The sequence below is a fragment of the Eulemur rufifrons genome, chromosome 8 (assembly GCF_041146395.1).
Source record: "Eulemur rufifrons isolate Redbay chromosome 8, OSU_ERuf_1, whole genome shotgun sequence".
NCBI lineage: Eukaryota > Metazoa > Chordata > Mammalia > Primates > Lemuridae > Eulemur > Eulemur rufifrons.
The window spans coordinates 114,355,031-114,373,693 of NC_090990.1; the positions used below are offsets into that span (position 1 = coordinate 114,355,031).

The 18,663-nt window shown below is 39.6% G+C and overlaps 1 protein-coding gene across 1 annotated transcript; it reads left to right on the plus strand.

Moving 5' to 3' along the window:
• The first annotated feature begins 1,340 nt into the window (after positions 1–1,340).
• KCNA3 (potassium voltage-gated channel subfamily A member 3) lies at positions 1,341–3,810 on the plus strand. The gene has a single exon (XM_069479002.1). It carries the CDS (start codon positions 1,469–1,471, stop codon positions 3,194–3,196), a length of 1,728 nt encoding a protein of 575 aa, XP_069335103.1. The 5' UTR covers positions 1,341–1,468; the 3' UTR covers positions 3,197–3,810.
• Positions 3,811–18,663: the final 14,853 nt, after the last annotated feature.

Here is an 18,663-nt window from a genome sequence, read left to right on the forward strand (position 1 = left end):
TAACTTTGGATGGGTGTGAGTTGTCTAGACAATAATTCCTCTTTTGTAAATGATTTGAATGACACAATAAAAAACAGACTTTTTAAATCCTAGGGTTGAGTTATATTAGATTGCTAACATTTCTGGAAACAGCAATTGTGCCCCAAGTGACCACAACAATCTGGAGAAATAGTTTAAGTTCAAAGGGGATAAATGTAAGTTATCTCTGGGCCCAAATCAAGCAACAGAGCCCCAATCAGCAATGAGCATTCACTCATTGCTGAGTGAATGCTCTCCCAGTTTGACATCTAGAGTGGGGCAAATCCCCTGCCACGAGGGCAGTACTGAAATACGAAGCAGAGAGTCTAGGCACAGGTCCTGCTCCCATCCCGACTTAAATCATAAAGTCGGACCTTCTAACCGCACCAATTAGACGTGGTGAACTTCCTTTTCCATTTTTCCTCTTATTTTCCCACAGGAAATCTCTGTGTACTGTAAACACCAGGCCCTAACCCCAACCAGAAACTTGGTCCTTGCTTCTTTCCAGTGGCTGAAATCTCAGCTACGAAGATCAGCTTGACCAAATTCGCTAAAGCAGTCAGGTCTCTGAACGCCTTTAATAACCCGTTTTCTTTAGACTCCGGATGTGAAACCCATCAGCACCCATTACTTAGCTGGGCTTCTCATCCATGCCAGAGCTAAATATAAATATTGGAGACCCGCATCCCCACCACCGCAGGTCTTGGTGGCCCTCTAGCTTCAAGTGAGGCAGGACGCTGGCACCAGGCTTGCCTCTTTCTTGTGCAGGGCGCCCACCTGGCCTGCCACTCCCCGCTCCACAGCGACTGCAGGCCCCCGCCGGGACCCCCTCTTTGTCCTCCCTCTGCACCTGCCTCCGCTTTCTGCTGCCCGCGCCCCGCGGAACCTGCCTACCCCGGGCGGGCCCAGTGCGGTGTGGAGACCCGGAGGCCGGCGCTCACAGGGCCGCGGCCAGAGCTCGCCTGGCGCGCGGGTCGAGAAGCCCGGCGACTGGGACGCGGCCACGAGGGCTGGAGGAGAGGGGCGCCGACCAGCAGGGGCCGAGCCCGGGGGCCCGGGCCGGCTCATCAGGGCGGGAATCCCGGGGGGCCGCCGAGGTGCAAAATAAGAGCGCCCCGGGGACAGAGGCCAGGAGGGCGGCTGTGAGTGGCAGGCCCGGCGGCTCCTCGCGGAGAGGGGCGCGTGCCCGTGCGGTGGGCGGGAATCCTGAGGGGACGCGGAGGGGCGGGCGGGCGCGCGCCCCGCGGGGGAGGGGGCGGAGGGGGGTGAGGAGGAGGAGGGGTGAGGAGGCGTCTCCGTGGAGGAGCCCGGCGGAGCGCGCCAGACCCAGACAGAGCCTCGCGGCGGCGGCAGCAACAGGCAGCGGGCTCGGCTCAGGGGCGGAGGCGGCAAAGGGGCGGGGAGCGCGAGAAGGAGCGACGCGGCCCTGCGGCCGCCTGGTCCCCGCCACATGGACGAGCACCTCAGCCTCCTGCGCTCGCCGCTGCCGCCCTCCGCCCCTCACTGCGCCCACCCTCCCCAGCACCCCGCGAACGGCGGCGGCGCCCACAACCTGGTGAACCCCGGCTACGCCGAGCCCGCCGCAGGCCCCGAGCTGCCGCCCGACATGACCGTGGTGCCCGCGGACCACCTGCCGGAGCCGGAGGCGGCCGACGGCGGCGGGGGCCCGCCTCAGGGCGGCTGTGGCGGCGGCGGCTGCGACCGCTACGAGCCGCTGCCGCCCGCGCTGCCGGCCGCCGGCGAGCAGGACTGCTGCGGGGAGCGCGTGGTCATCAACATCTCCGGGCTGCGGTTCGAGACGCAGCTCAAGACCCTCTGCCAGTTCCCGGAGACGCTGCTGGGCGACCCCAAGCGGCGCATGAGGTACTTCGACCCGCTCCGCAATGAGTACTTCTTCGACCGCAACCGGCCCAGCTTCGACGCCATCCTCTACTACTACCAGTCTGGGGGCCGCATCCGCCGGCCAGTCAACGTGCCCATCGACATCTTCTCTGAGGAGATCCGCTTCTACCAGCTGGGCGAGGAAGCCATGGAGAAGTTCCGCGAGGACGAGGGCTTCCTGCGGGAAGAGGAGAGGCCCCTGCCCCGCCGCGACTTCCAGCGCCAGGTGTGGCTGCTCTTCGAGTACCCCGAGAGCTCCGGGCCGGCCCGGGGCATCGCCATCGTGTCCGTGCTCGTCATCCTCATCTCCATTGTTATCTTCTGCCTGGAGACGCTACCCGAGTTCCGCGACGAGAAGGACTACCCAGCCTCGCTGTCGCAGGACGCGTTCGAGGCGGCCAGCAACAGCACGTCGGGGGCCCCCGCGGGAGCCTCCAGCTTCTCGGATCCCTTCTTCGTGGTGGAGACCCTGTGCATCATCTGGTTCTCCTTTGAGCTGCTGGTGCGGTTCTTCGCGTGCCCCAGCAAAGCCACCTTCTCGCGAAATATCATGAACCTGATAGACATCGTGGCCATCATCCCTTATTTCATCACTCTGGGCACCGAGCTGGCTGAGCGACAGGGCAACGGACAGCAGGCCATGTCGCTGGCCATCCTGAGGGTCATCCGCCTGGTGAGGGTCTTCCGCATCTTCAAGCTCTCCCGCCACTCCAAGGGGCTGCAGATTCTCGGACAAACGCTGAAAGCTTCCATGCGGGAGTTGGGGTTACTTATCTTTTTCCTCTTTATTGGGGTCATCCTTTTCTCCAGCGCGGTCTACTTTGCCGAGGCAGACGACCCCACGTCAGGTTTTAGCAGCATCCCGGATGCCTTCTGGTGGGCAGTGGTAACCATGACAACAGTAGGTTATGGTGATATGCACCCAGTGACCATAGGAGGCAAGATCGTGGGATCTCTCTGCGCCATCGCTGGGGTCTTGACCATTGCGTTGCCAGTCCCCGTGATTGTTTCCAACTTCAATTACTTTTACCACCGGGAGACAGAAGGGGAAGAGCAAGCCCAGTATATGCACGTGGGAAGTTGCCAGCACCTCTCTTCTTCGGCTGAGGACCTCCGAAAAGCAAGGAGTAACTCAACCCTGAGTAAGTCGGAGTATATGGTGATCGAAGAGGGGGGTATGAACCATAGCGCTTTCCCCCAGACCCCTTTTAAAACGGGCAACTCCACTGCCACCTGCACCACGAACAATAATCCCAACTCCTGTGTCAACATCAAAAAGATATTCACTGATGTTTAATGTATGATACAAGTGACATACCGTGCTCTCAGTATTGTGTGGAACGTGCCCCCTTGGTCTGTGTATGCCTTTGTTTTATACATTTCCAGACCATTCATCAAGGAAAGGACATAAAGAAGTGGGAAGCACACTTCATTCTCCCTGTCCCTACTGCTTCATACTGAAACAGGTGCCTGTTTTGCAAGTGGGCTGCATTCTCTCAGCTCTCCTTTTTCCCCTCTCTCTCCCTTGACATTATGAACAACAAACTTAACATTAAACTTGATTTCTAGTACACACCCATAAAAAAAAATACATCCTGGGAGGAAATGAAACTAAAGAACAGTTAGCGTTAACGGTTTAACCTCAAACTTTAAAAAGGCAGTTGTTTCTTTACTAAGTAAAGCACACAGATTCTTCAGTGATGCTTCAGTTTGATGGACGCTTCAGCATTATATATTGAATATTTAGTTCAATTGCCTACCCTGTGGATATGTGGAAGAAAAGTCTAACTGGAACAATGATTTGTAAACCCACCATAAGTTTATTTGGTTTTGACTGAACTTTCTATTTGAATCCCTTCTCCTGGAATTTTAAGGGTCTCTACAACTTTGAATAAAGGGAAATGCCCAAGATGTCATCATCTGACTAATTAGTTTAACTCTTTGGGGCTTGCTAAGCGTTTTGAAAGTATTAAACTAACAGATTCCTGTGAAGTTCTGTGTGATATGTCCCAGCCAACATCTATCAAAGGCTAGAAACAGATGTTTTCAGTGCTGCTGAGGAAAAAAAACCAACAACAACAAAAACTCCTAATGCATCTGAAAGATAAGCTTCTGCAGTATCACAAGATTAAAGTGGCAGACACCCCTTCCAGCGGAAGTTACTAATTCGGACCTGACTGATGCAGTTCCCATAGCAACCATGTTTCCTGGGAAACCCGAAAAAGGTTGTCATGGCATCTCTTGCTCTCTAGCCCCACCCGCCAGGCCCTGCCGTTTCCACAGTAACCTTTCCAGATGGTTCCTACTTACATGATTTCATAAGGAAAACCACTCTTTGAATAAACCGCACAAATAAAGTCAGGAAACACATTTTTTTTAAACTACAAAAATCATTGATTTCATCTCATAATGGAAAATATGGTGTTTGGAATGTTATATATATACCACAATAAGGCATGATCTGAATTAAATGCAAGTTATTAGGCAATAATTTTAAAAGATGCTTCTCTACAGTTTTCTTTCTCCAAGAAGCTTTAAGCCAACAAATGATATTAAAAAGAAAATGTAAAAGTGTTCTGTACATAAGCAAACAGATTCAGTGTACCCAAAACCTTACTACAAGGGACCTTCAGACTTCCTCGTAAAAAAAAATCAGATCCCACAATAGCACTGTCAACATCACAGCACATGAAAAGCTAAATAAACTTAAAATATATAACAGATGCACATTTTTAACTGAGGGAATTGCAGACAATCAGTGAAAAGGAGGGAAGTAACCAGATCTTGGAACACCTGCAAGTTTCAGCCATATGCCAAGGGTTGCCAGAAGAGAGACACAATCAGGTGAGCAGTGTGGTCTACTGAGAGCAGTATCTTTTTTGTATAGGGAACCAGGGAAATGTCATTTATATCTGTCAATGATATTTGCAAAACCAATAGTTTTATATTAATTACATGCCAGGTGCCTTTTTAAAGATCATTTACACCTTTCCCATTTGATTTCCATGTTGCTAACTATCCTTTGGTTTCCATTGTTTATTGTGAAAGAATGAAAAATAAGTCATTCCTCTTCAGAATAACCTTCACTCAAGCTGAATTGAAGTTTATTCCATTCCTTTTCTAACCCACTTGGCTTCTGAACAACCTGTTTCACCTTAAAAGGGTAAACAGCCAAGGGTTGTTAAATTATTGGTCCAATTTTAATTTACATAATTATTTAGGAGTAGTCAGTAGTACAGTTCTTTGAAACAAAAATGGTTAAATTTGAAATAAGGGTAACATTTTATTTAAATATAATAATTTTGTTTCATATACATTACATGAATAATACATTATCCACAATTTTTGGTTTTGATAGCATATAACTATTCTGTCCTTCTAGACTAACACTATTTTTAAAGCTCATAAAGTATTTTCAGGTAGTCAGAAACCTATGACTTTATTATTCATGCATTTAATAGAGTGGAAGATAATGATTGAGGTAATAAGAGGAGGATGAAGAAGGAAAAGAAAAAATAGAGGCAAGAAATCTATACATAACTGCTCATAGAGTTGTTTGTTTTTGTCTATGTGTATCTAAATAGGACTCCTTTATCTAGTTTCCTTGGCTTCTCGTTTGAGTTACCTTTAACACTGATCTACCTTTAGACCAAATTTTTGGTATTCTTAATGAGACTAGAAATTCTTTTGATGACTCATTTTGATAATATGTTAGACACACTATGGCAGTGACATAAAAATAATTCTTGTATCTGTGCTTAAAAGAGCTTAACATAAAGGTAAACAAAGTGCAGTGACAATTTTATTCACATTTATCCAGAAGATGTAGAAACCCTGATTCTATAAGGAAATTAAGGTTGTGCCATGATTCTTATGGTTATTAAATAGCAGTAATTTGAAGGGGACCTTTTTTCCTTAACCCAGAGAAATGTCGTGTCTTTTGAATCATAACTTTGAGGTACTATAATTGCTTCTAGTCGCCATATTGTAAGGTCCTTAAAGATTATAGGTTGTGTCTTGATAAAGTTTTGGATACTAGTGCCTAGCACAGAATATAATACCTTTTATATTTTTTGAGTGAATGGCTATTATCTTACATTGATTTATTTGCAGGCTTTTAAAAGTGGTTAAAAGCATAAACTCTGCAATCACAGTGCCAGGGTTTGAATCCTGACTCTGCTGTTTGACCTTGAGCAAATTACTTAACTACTCTGTGCCTCTTATTTGTAAAATGAGGATAATAAACAGTACTTTATAGATTTGTTGTGAATATTAAATGTTAATACAGGTAGAACACTTAGAAAAAATAATTGCATGACATGCATCAGAGATTTTGCTAAGAGATTATCTTGTGATCATTATTCATAAGCATTATATAATTAATACAAAGCTTTGTGAATATGAAACACATAAATAATCAGTGTCTTCCTATTTCCTTTCTATATTAACAATAATATATTAACCCTTTATAAAGAGTTAACCATGTCCTGGACACTTGTCAACTCTGCAAGGTAAGTGCTATTAACCTCATTTTAGAAAGGCAAAAAATAGATGCCTAAAGTTAAGCTATTTCCCTAAGACTTCACAGCTAGCAAGAGACCCAGCAATGATTTAAAGTCAAGTCATTCTGGCTCCAAAACCCATGCTGCTTTTATTGCGTGACTTGAAAGATAAAATAAATCTCTTATGCTTCTAGGTTTGACTTCAGCCTATGTTATTAATTAATGAGTTCATGTAAAGAACATATCTCTAGAAACCTAGTTCATTCAGTATACTGAAAATCAGATATTTTTACCAGAAGGATCAAATATAAGTTATTTAAATAGGATGAAGAGATTGACTTTTCTAGTAATAAAAGATTATTTTCTTAGATGATTGATTTATCTGGATTTAATCTTAGAAAGTATAATCAGTCATAGTACTGATACCTGCTAGGACAATGGATATTTTTCAGTTTTAAGATTAATTTCCTGTTTTCATGTATTTTAATCAACAATAGATCATAGTATTATGCAAATGATTGTTTTTCCATCTCCTTATACTTTGCTTAGGTTACTGAAGAACCATTCCAGAAAGTAGTGTAAATATTTTGACTCTCCTTATTAAGAAGGAAGAAATTAGTTAGAACAGAAGGATTGAAAACAGGAGATTGCCAGTTCATTGAAATTTGTAACATTATTGCCTTACTTAACCACTCCATGGATCTTTAAGAATATCTGTGCCCTAAAAACATTAGAATATAATTTTGCCCCACATAATAGCTGTAGCCCCTTCTCTAAGGTCCTAAATCATTTATGAAGTGAAAATGGATAGTGATTTGGGGCTTAGAGCAAAATGCTAACAAATCTATGTTTGCACATGCCAGTTAGCTTTGCCAAAATACAGGTTTCATTGTTGAGCTTAGTTGAAAAAGTATACATATGTCTGCGTAGCAAGAGATTCATATGAGGAATAGTGACTGGATCAGTGTACATCCATTAACACCCTGGGGAAAAATGTATATGTCATACAACCGGTGAATCCAGAGAGAAGCATGAAAATTAACATTATTATTATTTTATTTCTTTTATGGTATTTTAAACTGATACGTTGCCGCATTTAAATATCTGCCAACAGTGGTGACATAAGCACAAACACTTACACATAAAAGGAAGTGTTATATCAGCTATTTCTAAACTTTGAAATAAAATTCCAGTATTGAAATTTTAAATGCACAGTATGAAGACATTTAAAGTTATGGTTTGTTTATATAAAACTTACTATGTACCTCTTCGGCATATTACATACTCAAGTAATTGCTTTACGGATTGTATATAAATACTATATATATAATATATACCAACAATCTATTCTTTTGAGAACCATAACTATAATTTATTGACTCTATACATTTAAAATTTCAATATTTTCTACAGCAGTTCCAATCCTTCCCAACTCTCAGCTGTGAATAGAAGTGATACCCTTCCCACTAAGAAATGCAAAGAAGCACACGTGCCCCCCCAGTCTGAAGACTTACGGAAACACTGTGAGATAGAGGTGAGGAGCATAAGAACGTGGAGGAAAATATGTAGGGATTGCATTTTAGGGTGGGATTTTTTTCTTTCTGTTTTGTATTAGGTCCTCTAAACTAAGGAGGATAAAACTAAAAACTATTGGTTTTGTACTACTGATTTCCTATATTTTGGGTGGCAATTTTATATATATTAATTGTACTTGTTTTTTGTATACCTTCAGGAAGTGGTTGATAGCCTTTGAAAGAAGTCAGATTTTATATACGTTAATTGTACTTGTTTTTTGTATACCTTCAGGAATTAGTTGATAACCTTTGAAAGAAAGCAAATCACAGAAGGCAGGACGAAGGGAGGGGAAGCCAGTCAGATCCCAAATCATACTATGGTGACTCAGCTCCTAACGTCCGGCCAGAAAACGGCCATTGCTGTATGGCATATGATAATAGTATTCTTTATATATTCATATTTAGCTTGCAAATATAATTTAAATGATTTGGACTGGTTAGAAAGTTTTCAGATATTTGTCTTGGTTTTTAATGATGCTATGAGCTAATTTTCTTGTCCAAGTTTTAAAGAAAAATGCATTTTACAAAGAAACATTTTCATGGTTTTTCTTTTTTATTTTCTTCTGTATTTTTTGTACTGAATGTGTCTTTCCTTACATTTTAAAATTTGCACCATTAGCCATCAAATGCATTAAAGAAGAGATCTGAAAAAGAGGCACCATCATTTTCTTGAGAGCCATGTTATTATTGTTGTAACCTAAGTAGTGCAGAATATGAACTCTGCCCTGAAAAATAAAGCCTGGGATTCTGGTGGTTAGTAATATAGCACTCAAATGAACAAAAAATGATATTTCATCAGATCTAAAGAATGTTATAAATAAGTCTGTTCAGGCAGGACTCTGACTTTGCAGATACAGAGATCAGACCCTCTCATCTGATAGTAGGGAGTGAGGAGAACCCTTTTCTCCCCCCGTGAGCCTCCAACCACACACCCATCCCTGATATCATAGCACAAAGACTCTTGAAAACTCTGTTGAGATCCCCACCAACTTTTTAGAACGGAAGTTAGCATTGCACCTGTGCATTATGTATCAGTCAACAGTGTTATTTCATTTGTTTTCCATTAAGTTTATTTTAAACCCTTGTTCTTTATAGAAATTCCCTCTGAATCCTGGGATTTTTATTTTTATACATTTAAACATGTTCCTTAAATTAAAACATGATTTAATTTGGAAGAGAAAAAGTAGGGCAATTTATTACACACAAACACACACACACACACACACACACACACACGCACGCACCCCTCACCTGTTCCTTGACTACTTTCTATCCTGCAGTATGTTTACTTTCTGCCTATAGATCTAAATGGTCTGATTCTTTTTCTGAAAATTAGTGAATTTCCAAAATATTGGTTTTCATTCATATGTGCAGTGTAACTATTTATAAATCATTTTTATTTTTTTCCAGCTGTCCTTAAAAGGCAGATTTATTGCCTAGTGTTCTCAATGTATTTATTAACGAAATCATAGATCCATAGAAGTAGTAAATACATTCAGCCTATCACCGAATTTTGTCATTTAGCCTCCGTAATATCTCTAAAAACAGTCCACTTTGCTTTATCACTGCCACCACCACGCTAATTCACACTATCATCTCTATCCTGGTTAAGTGTGAAGGTCTCTTAACTGGCCTCCTCACACTTCCTGTGGCCACTCTCTGATCCATTCTCCACATGGTGGCCAGAATGACCTTTCTGAGACTGAAATGTGCTTATATTACCCACCCCTGCTTAAAATTCTTTCAGGGTCTTCTCCTTATTCTTAAGATAGAAACCCAAAGGCTTAGCATAGCTTTCATGGCCCCACATGATCTGGCTTCACGTGATCTCATATCCAGCCTTATCTCTTTCTTACCTATGCTTCTCCCATCATTCTGTTGTGCTCCAGCCACCCCAGTCTTCTTCCAGTTACAGAATAAGCTCCTTTGCCACCTTAAGCTATGGGGATCCTCACAAATGTTCCAGCAGCCCCCTCTTTCCCTCCTTAACTGCTATTTTTACTTCAGTACTTCCTCTAAGACAGTGGTCTCCAACCTTTTTGGCACCAGGGACCATTTTCATGGTAGATAATTTTTCCATGGACCAGGGAGGGGGTATGGTTTCAGGATGATTCAAGCACATTTATTGTGTACTTTATTTCTATTATTATTACATTGTAATATATAATGAATTAATTACACAGCTCACCATAGGTTGGGGACCCCTGCTCTAAGACATCTTTCATGACTCTGGTTTTATTATTCCCCTATAACAGTATAGTAGTCCATCAGATTTAAGGTGGTGATTATAAGAACCACCATCATTTTGTATACCATTTTTAAAAAGAAAAGAAAAACTGCCAATTATAAGGGTAAAGTACCAGTGATTTTAAGGTACATCCCAATTTCATAGATGCTCAAATCTAAAAAGGTAAATCTTAGAATGCATTAAATATAGTATGTGATATTGGCATAGTTGTAATTTTACATTTATTTATGTTAAACAATCAATTTCTATTTCTTCCATAGAGTAGGGACTGTATCTCTCTTTGTTCATCTTTGAATCCCTTCCCATTCTTTCCTGAATCTGCACCAGTCCTTCACCCCTACCATTCCACCAAAAGTGTACTTGTCAAGGTCACTGGTGACCTCATATAAAGAAACCCAGTCATCATTTCTCAGTACTCATTTCATTTGACCCATCAGAAGCATTGGCATGGTGGAATATTTCCCCCTTCCTAGGAAGACTTTTCTTCATTTGACTTCCAGGATAGGATGCCACACCCTGGGTTTTCTTTCTACCTCTCTGGCCTCTTCTTCTCGATCTCCTTTGCTGGTTCTTTCTCATCTTCTCTGGCTTTAATGTTGGAGAGCCCCAGGAGCCACAGCTCAGTCCTTAGACCTCTTTTTTCTGCATTCAGACCTAGTCAGTCGCATAGCTTTAGACTAGCGGTCCTCAACCTTTTTGGCACCAAGGAGACAATCAAGGCGGAACTCAGGCCGGGTGCAGCTGTAAATACAGATGAAGCTTCGCTGGCTCGCCTACCACTCACCCGCTGTTCACCTCCTGCTGTGCAGACCAGTTCCTAAGTTTCATGGAAGATAGTTTTTCCACCCACTGGGGCGGGGGAGCAGGGAAGTAGGGTTGAAGAGTGGAGAGGAAGGCGGAGCTCAGGCAGTGGCGCAGCTGGCCAGGTTTCTAATAGGCTGCGGACTGGTACCATGGACCAGGGGTTGGAGACCGCAGCTTTAGATTATCTACATGTAACTTTGTATTTCTCACCTAGATCTTTCCCCTGAACTCCTGCTTGCATTTCTACCTGTATACTTGACTTTTCTGCTTGGTTATCTAATGGACATCTCAAACTTAGTATGTTCAAAGCTAAGCTTCCCTCCTTCCTCATCTGCCACCCATTAAGCCTGTTTCCTGCCCTCTTCCACTTCTCCACTACTGGCAACTTCAATTTTCCAGTTGCTAAAGCTAAAATCCTTGGAATTATCCTTGGATTCTTCTCTTTCTCTCATACCGTTTATCCAATCGATTGGAAAATCCTGTATCTACTTTTAAAATGTTTTGAGAGCCTTACCACTCCTGCTGCTACCACCTGATCTAAGCCATCATTCTCTCTCACCTGGATTTTTACAGTACCCTCCTGATTCGTCCCCCAGCTTCCATCCTGTCCCCTACTTGAGTCTACTCAACTTGACAGCCAGAGTGATCCTTTTAAAACACTTGTCAGGTCGTGTTACTCCCATGTGTCCAAAACACCATTTGACTTCCCATTTCACACAGAACACAAACTAAAGGCCTTACAATGGCCTGCAAGGCCCTACCTAATTTTTCCCCCCTTATGCTTCTGATCTGTTTCTGACTCCTCTCCTATCAGATCCTGTGCTACAGCCACACTGGCTTCCTTGCTTCTCTTCAAATACACACGGCATGTTCTACCTCAGGGTCTTTATACTTGCTGTTCCCTCTGCCTGGAATGTTCTAGCATCTGATATCTGCATGACTCCGTCACCTCCTTCAGGCGGTACCTTTTCATTGATGCCTTCGCTAGCCACGCTGTTTAAAATTACAGCCCCCACAACACTCACTTCCTTTCTCTGCTTAATTTTTCCTCTAACACATTAGATATTTTATTTACTTTGTTTATCTGTTTTCTCTTCTCTTCTATGAGTACAAGGATTTTTGTCTGTCTACTGTGCTATATCCCCCAAGACCTGAAATAGCACCTGGAATACAGTTGGTGCTCAATAAGTATTTATTGGACAGAGAGAGATGAGAGGAAGGAAATTGCATTTCAGTTTGAGTTGTTTTTAACCTGTAAACAAAACTTTCATGTCAGGCACCTGTACTTCATTTTAATCCCTATGTGGCTTATACTCCTCACCATGCTTTTATAGATAAAGCTCCTCATAATCGGTTTACTGGAGAAGGCTTCCCATTTGGTCAAACATGCCCCAACAAGTTTTCCACAAGAAGTACTACCCAATTATGGGTATGGAATTCCTTAATGTAAATAACTTTTAAATATAACATTATATGAGATATCACCAAGGATACCTGAAAGTTAGACTGCTTCACACAGACTGTGCTTCCTACATGATGGCTAATAGAGTGCTCTTTATAAATGATACGCAGTATACATATGTTGGCTCATTGACCCATGTGGCACAGCAAAATCAGAACAAATGATATCTCCAAAGGACTTATCTATTTAGGAGAAATTCTTAGAAACTTCCCTGTAAGTTCAGTCCTGGTTTCAGTTAATGATGAGTCCTAAAAATGCGTGGCATCTTCATTACTATGGAAGCTGATTCAATCAGACGCTAGAGATGTCACCAGTAAATCACAATAAAGAACTATATCGCTGTAGCTACAGCCTTACTGGATAAAATCATTTCTTTTACAAAATAACCTAATTCTAGAAGTGATTATTATTTCGGCTTTTAAAATCAGCTATGTTTTTCCTTTTTTTTTTTTTGGTTTTATCTTTTTATTTTTTTATTATTTATTTATTTATTCATTCATTCATTCATTTATTTTGAGACAGAGTCTCACTCTGTTGCCCGGGCTAGAGTGCTGTGGCATCAGCCTAGCTCACAGCAACCTCAAACTCCTGGGTTCAAGCGATTCTTCTGCCTCAGCCTCTAGAGTAGCTGGGATGACAGGCACATGCCACAATGCCTGGCTAATTTTTCTATTTTTAGTAGAGACGAGGTCTCATTCTTGCTCAGGCTCATCTTGAATTCCTTAGCTCAAGCGATCCTCCCACCTCGGCCTCCCAGACTGCTAGGATTACAGGCGTGAGCCACCTCACCCAACCAGTTTTAGTTTTTTAGAGACAGGGGTCTCACTCTGTTGCCCAGGCTGGAGTGCAGTGGCACGATCATATTAATATCTTAGTGTAGCCATGAACTCCTGGGCTCGAGCAATCCTCCTGCCTCAGCTTCCCAAGTAGCTGGGACTACAGGCATGTGCCACCATGCCCAGCTAATTTTTCTTTTTTAGTTTTTTAGAGATGGAGTCTCACTATGTTTCCCAGACTGGTCTCAAACTCCTGGGCCACAAGCAATCCTCCTGCCTCAGCCTTTCAAGTTACTGGGATTACAAGTGTAAGCCTCCACACCCAGCAAAAATCAGCTATTTTTTTTAAGTGGTTATTCATACATGAAAGGAGATGGGGACATTTAATCCATGAAAAATAAGAGCAGATTCTTAGAGTGACTTTTATAAAATGCCAAAACTTGGACCACTTCTACTATAAATAATAAAATGAAAGGTGAGAAGTAATCCAGTAGCATATGTTGGTGTTAGGAGATTCCCAGCAGCTTTGAAAAACTGACACATATAGTATGGAATGACTGAAACTAATTAAAGCATTGATATGAGTACTGCAGTTATTTCCATGATTTTAGGCAATGCTATAACTGATGTACTTTCCTCTGCAGTAGGAAATGAAGATTCTCCTGATATGGATAGAGAGGAACTTTCTCCACACCCCTTCTGAATTTTCTCCTTTCCCTAGATTTCCAAGGCAAACCAGACCTAGCTGTGGCCTCTGCATATCTAAGTAACACAATTTCCTTACCAAATATGTCAAAAAATTAAAAACTAATATCTGTGCTTGAGCTTACATATATAGACCAGGAGAAATTAGAAACTCTTTTCTCCTTCCATCACTTCATACAGTTAAGCCCATGTAGGACAGAGATCATTTCTCTCTTTTGAGGACACATTGTTAGGGCTTTTAAAAGAAATTACACAAAATAGAGAATTGAAATGAATGTTTTTCATTTTTTTCTGGTTTGGGATGAGGGATTATGACATTGGTTATTTCTATTATTTAACTCAATATGGATTTTACCAGATTTTCTATTATAATTTGGGTTAGTAAAGAAAGATATTAGACATTTAAGAGGCAGCCTCATGTGCCATTACATTTTGTATTTACCTCATGTCTGACTACAGAACAATAAAATATCAGATAATCACAAATATACTGCTTCTATAAGAAATTATGATGAAAAGCGTATTAAACAAGAGTGACAATATGTCAGATTTCTGAAAGGCAAAATTTACTGGGTAACCAAAAATCACTGACACGTAATTTTTTAAGTAAGAGCTATATTTGAATTGCTTTATACTTAGATCTTGTAGATCTTTTACCTGGAAACATTTTAACTGATTCCAAAAGAGCAATTTATTTTACTGGGTAACTATGTAAATTGAGGATATTTATTATCAGTAAACCTAAATGCTGCTCAAGAAAGTATTGATTATACCTCACAGCTCATTTTCCCATAACTTAACAGATTTTTGACAAAGTTTACATCTTAGCATATTACCAACTTTAGATAATGAGTGAGTTTAAATTATTTGCTTGCCAATAGTATGTAGTTTCCAAGACCTCAATCAGAGAATTGTACAAATTGAGCAAGAAATCTTTCTAGTCCTCGGGCTTATTCATTACAGTTTAGTTGGAAGAATTTGTAGAACTTATTGGTGTGTAGCCAACTCTAATTAGTATAATAAATGTCAAAGTGTAGACACATGAAAACGAAGTTCCCATAAAACTACATGTTATAGAATGATTTCAATTCTTTCCTCGTCAAATACAAGTTAGTCAGACTAACAGTTAAATAAGCTAGGTTTCTATACTTCTTCCATTTAGGCCTTGGAGGAGGTGTTAATTACTTCTTTACAAATTTAGTAATTATTGAAATTTGTTCTTTTTTTCTCTTCTAGCTTTATGTGTTAGAACATTTATTAATATTTGGTCAAATAACTTCAGTTATAGGTCACCATTTTCTATTATACCTCCTTTCTTTTTATAGAGTTAATTTTTATACTTAACGTCCATTCTTCTGAGGCTTTCAACCCATTTCTCAGCCACTAATATAAACATCATGATTAGTATCCTGATACCACTTTTATTTTTAGTGGTATCCCCTACACCTATAATTTATAAGGATGCCATGCTATACCATTCTTACTTAATATCTCAAGAACCTTGCAAGGCAGGTACTGATACATGAGGTTAAAAAAAAAAGGCCCAACCCTTTGTATAAAAAGGACGAACAGCCGCAAGACAAGCATAGCTTAATACACCATCTCAAGATAAGCAAAACTATAGTAGCATTGAGCAGAGCCTAGACACTTAAGAAATAAAATGGATACCAGGTCATTCATGTTCTTTGTAATTTCTTGTAATTATTAGTCATTAATAACTCTCATAATGAGAGTTAGCTCGGTAAGCTCTCATAATGAAAGTTCAGCATACTATACATATACTCTTGCTTTTTGCCTAAAAATCAGTGTTAAGTTATATCTTTGATCAAAGTGACCAAGTATAATCCAGGCCAATAAGGAAAACTTTTTAATACATAGATAACTGCCCAGCACACAGTAAGCATACAGTATTTAATTTAGTAAGCTAATGATTCTTTCATCAAAAGCGCACTCAAATTCCAGATCACCATCTTTGGGCATTTACCACTGGTTTGGGGTACCTGCTAAAACCAGGGGTATATATGGGAAACAGTCTTTTCTATGCATTATGGTGGATAATATTCCCATATTGAAAACTGGAGCTGGGTTTATAGCATTTTTTGTCTTTGTAAGTATTTATGTTATATAGTTACTAAATTTCTAGAGTATATAAATATAATTTTTATATATCCATTTATTCATTCAACGTATATTTACTGAGTACATCCTATATGTCAGAGACTATGAGAGTGGTAGGGATTTAGTCATCCATTCAGCATATAAAGTGTCAACTATGTGCCAAACACCATTCCAGATTCTGGATGTGGCAGTGAATACAATTGTTATATTGCCTTATGCTATTTATACGAAATACTTTACTGTTAGCATTTCTCAATAATGTTTTTGTAGTTGTGAAGAGGGGAACATTTCCAAACCTTTAACCTTTATCTCTTGGTTCTCCACAGACCCTAGTCAAGTAGTTTTTGTTGTCTTAATTTGTGATATCTTAAAGTGGTACATAATTATGCAGAGTTCATATTTTAAAGAATCAACAGATTTGAAAGTTATTTGTAATGAAAAGATAAACTACAGCATGACATCCTGTAGCACCTAGAACATTATATTCATAGTACTCATTTTGAGATTCTCTTTTTTCCCCCCTCTCCATGACACTTAACCTGAGCACTGGATTTCTATTTACTTCAAAAGAGCTCTCATCATAGATTACCACAGTAGGATTTACAGCTAGCAACCCTTAGGAATACATTGAGAAAATTAATACATACATTTTTAAAAAATCATAGGGCACTCAGAACCTTAAGATAGTTCTAAGAACGAAGACAAATTTTTCTATTCAAAAAGCAAGCATTACGTTACTAAATTTGGGGGTCGTTATTAATGAGAAAAAGTTTATAATTTCAGTATACTCTGAAACCTCTTCTAAGTTATAAATTAAAAGCATTCAATATGTAGTTAATACATTTAGACCATTAAATTGCTTGAACTTTTCAGGGCATCAGTGAAAAAAGCCAAAATTTTGAAAAATATAATGAATAGGACATTTTCCATTGACATAAAGTCTAGTTTTCTAAAAGCTAACTATATAGTAAATTATTGTGTTTACTCTGTCTGACAGATCCCTGAAGAGCCCCGCATAAAGAATTGTAGAGCTGCACTGACCAGTAGGATGCTCAGTTTTAAATTGCCTGGATCAAGAATGCTTTACTGTCAGCATTTCTCAGTAATGAGAAATATCTTATCTGAATTATACCACTGATGGGCAGTGATCTGTCTGCCAGCACCTATTTTTGTTTCAGTTGACATTAAATAATATATCACAAACAAATGCTTTATATAAAGGAAATAGCTCTGAAGTTGGAGGATTCTCTTCATACTGTGTGTAGTATAAAAGATACTGATCAAGAGATAAAGAAGAACATTAAAAATATTAAGGTATCATTCAACCTTTTGACATTTTGATGAAATCTAATCATCCATAAACTATAATCAGTGCTGCAGATAAAGAAAGCCTAAATATTTGTTTCCAACACCAACTCTTACTGTTTTTTTTTTTCAATTAATTACTGGACTGTGTTTAATCATGAAATATATTCATGTTATATTCTGTGTTCTCAGTTATATGCAACTTTATTTGTGAAGGTGTGTTTTGTACCAAAGGCTCTCATACATAGATTAGCCCATTTACACATAAATAAGTGAAATCTACACTGTGCCCAAATGAATGGTATTAAAGACAGACTTGCCTAAAAGAAATGTGCCTTGCTTGATTAAATATTCTTTTTTTTCAAAATGATAGGTTTGTAAATTAGTCTTATAGATAGATAAGTTTTAGCTGAGCTTAATTTCACAAAAATATATTAGTACTTATATGTTTAAGTGGTCTAGCTTAACTAAAATGTTAACATTTAGTTATACTTTTCAACAGTTCATATATAATATATTCATTTAATTTAGTTTTCATTGAATGTTTGGCATAGTGAGACACAGCATATTCTTAAAGATATGTATAATAGTTTATCTAATATTTATAGCTTTTCCTTCAAAAGTATATATGTAAAAGTTTCATTTTCTATTTTTATATTCTTTTAGAAATGGAATTCTTTTTCAATTAAAATAAGTTTTAGTTAGAAAAGAGATTTAGGATGTCATGAAGATGGTTTCCCATTTGGGGACATTTCACTTCTGTGCCATTATTAATGTATTTACTGTGACATTTCAGCAGAATGGTAGCTATTTGTATATTATTTCATATGCCTTATGGAAAGTCAAACTGTGAACATTTACTATATAGAAGACTTTTTTCATTTCCATATTTTATTTTTAAAATATGCCTGAACAAATACATAAATAACCAATCTCATATTATTTAAATGTATAACAATGCTAAGTTATAATAAGAGCACTTGTAGAATTTCAATCATGATGCAAATATTTTGGTAGCAAAGCCAAGAATATAAACTTTTTGATGCCCTATAGAATGGACTACAGGTGATGAAATTCATTGTTAATACATGTATAAGAATCCGTAACTAAAACAATCTTATACCTGCTAGCAGCAAAACAGATGGATAGGAGATATAATCCAAGTAACTTTCTTTGAGGCAATGTCTACAAGGAATTTTTTGCAATCTTCTGGTAATTTCTTTGTCATCAAACTTTGAGACCAAATCACTATAGAAAAAATGAAATAAAG

Coding starts and splice junctions, on each gene's coding strand:
- KCNA3 (XM_069479002.1), top strand. CDS start 1,469: ATGGACGAGCACCTCAGCCTCCTGCGCTCGCCGCTGCCGCCCTCCGCC.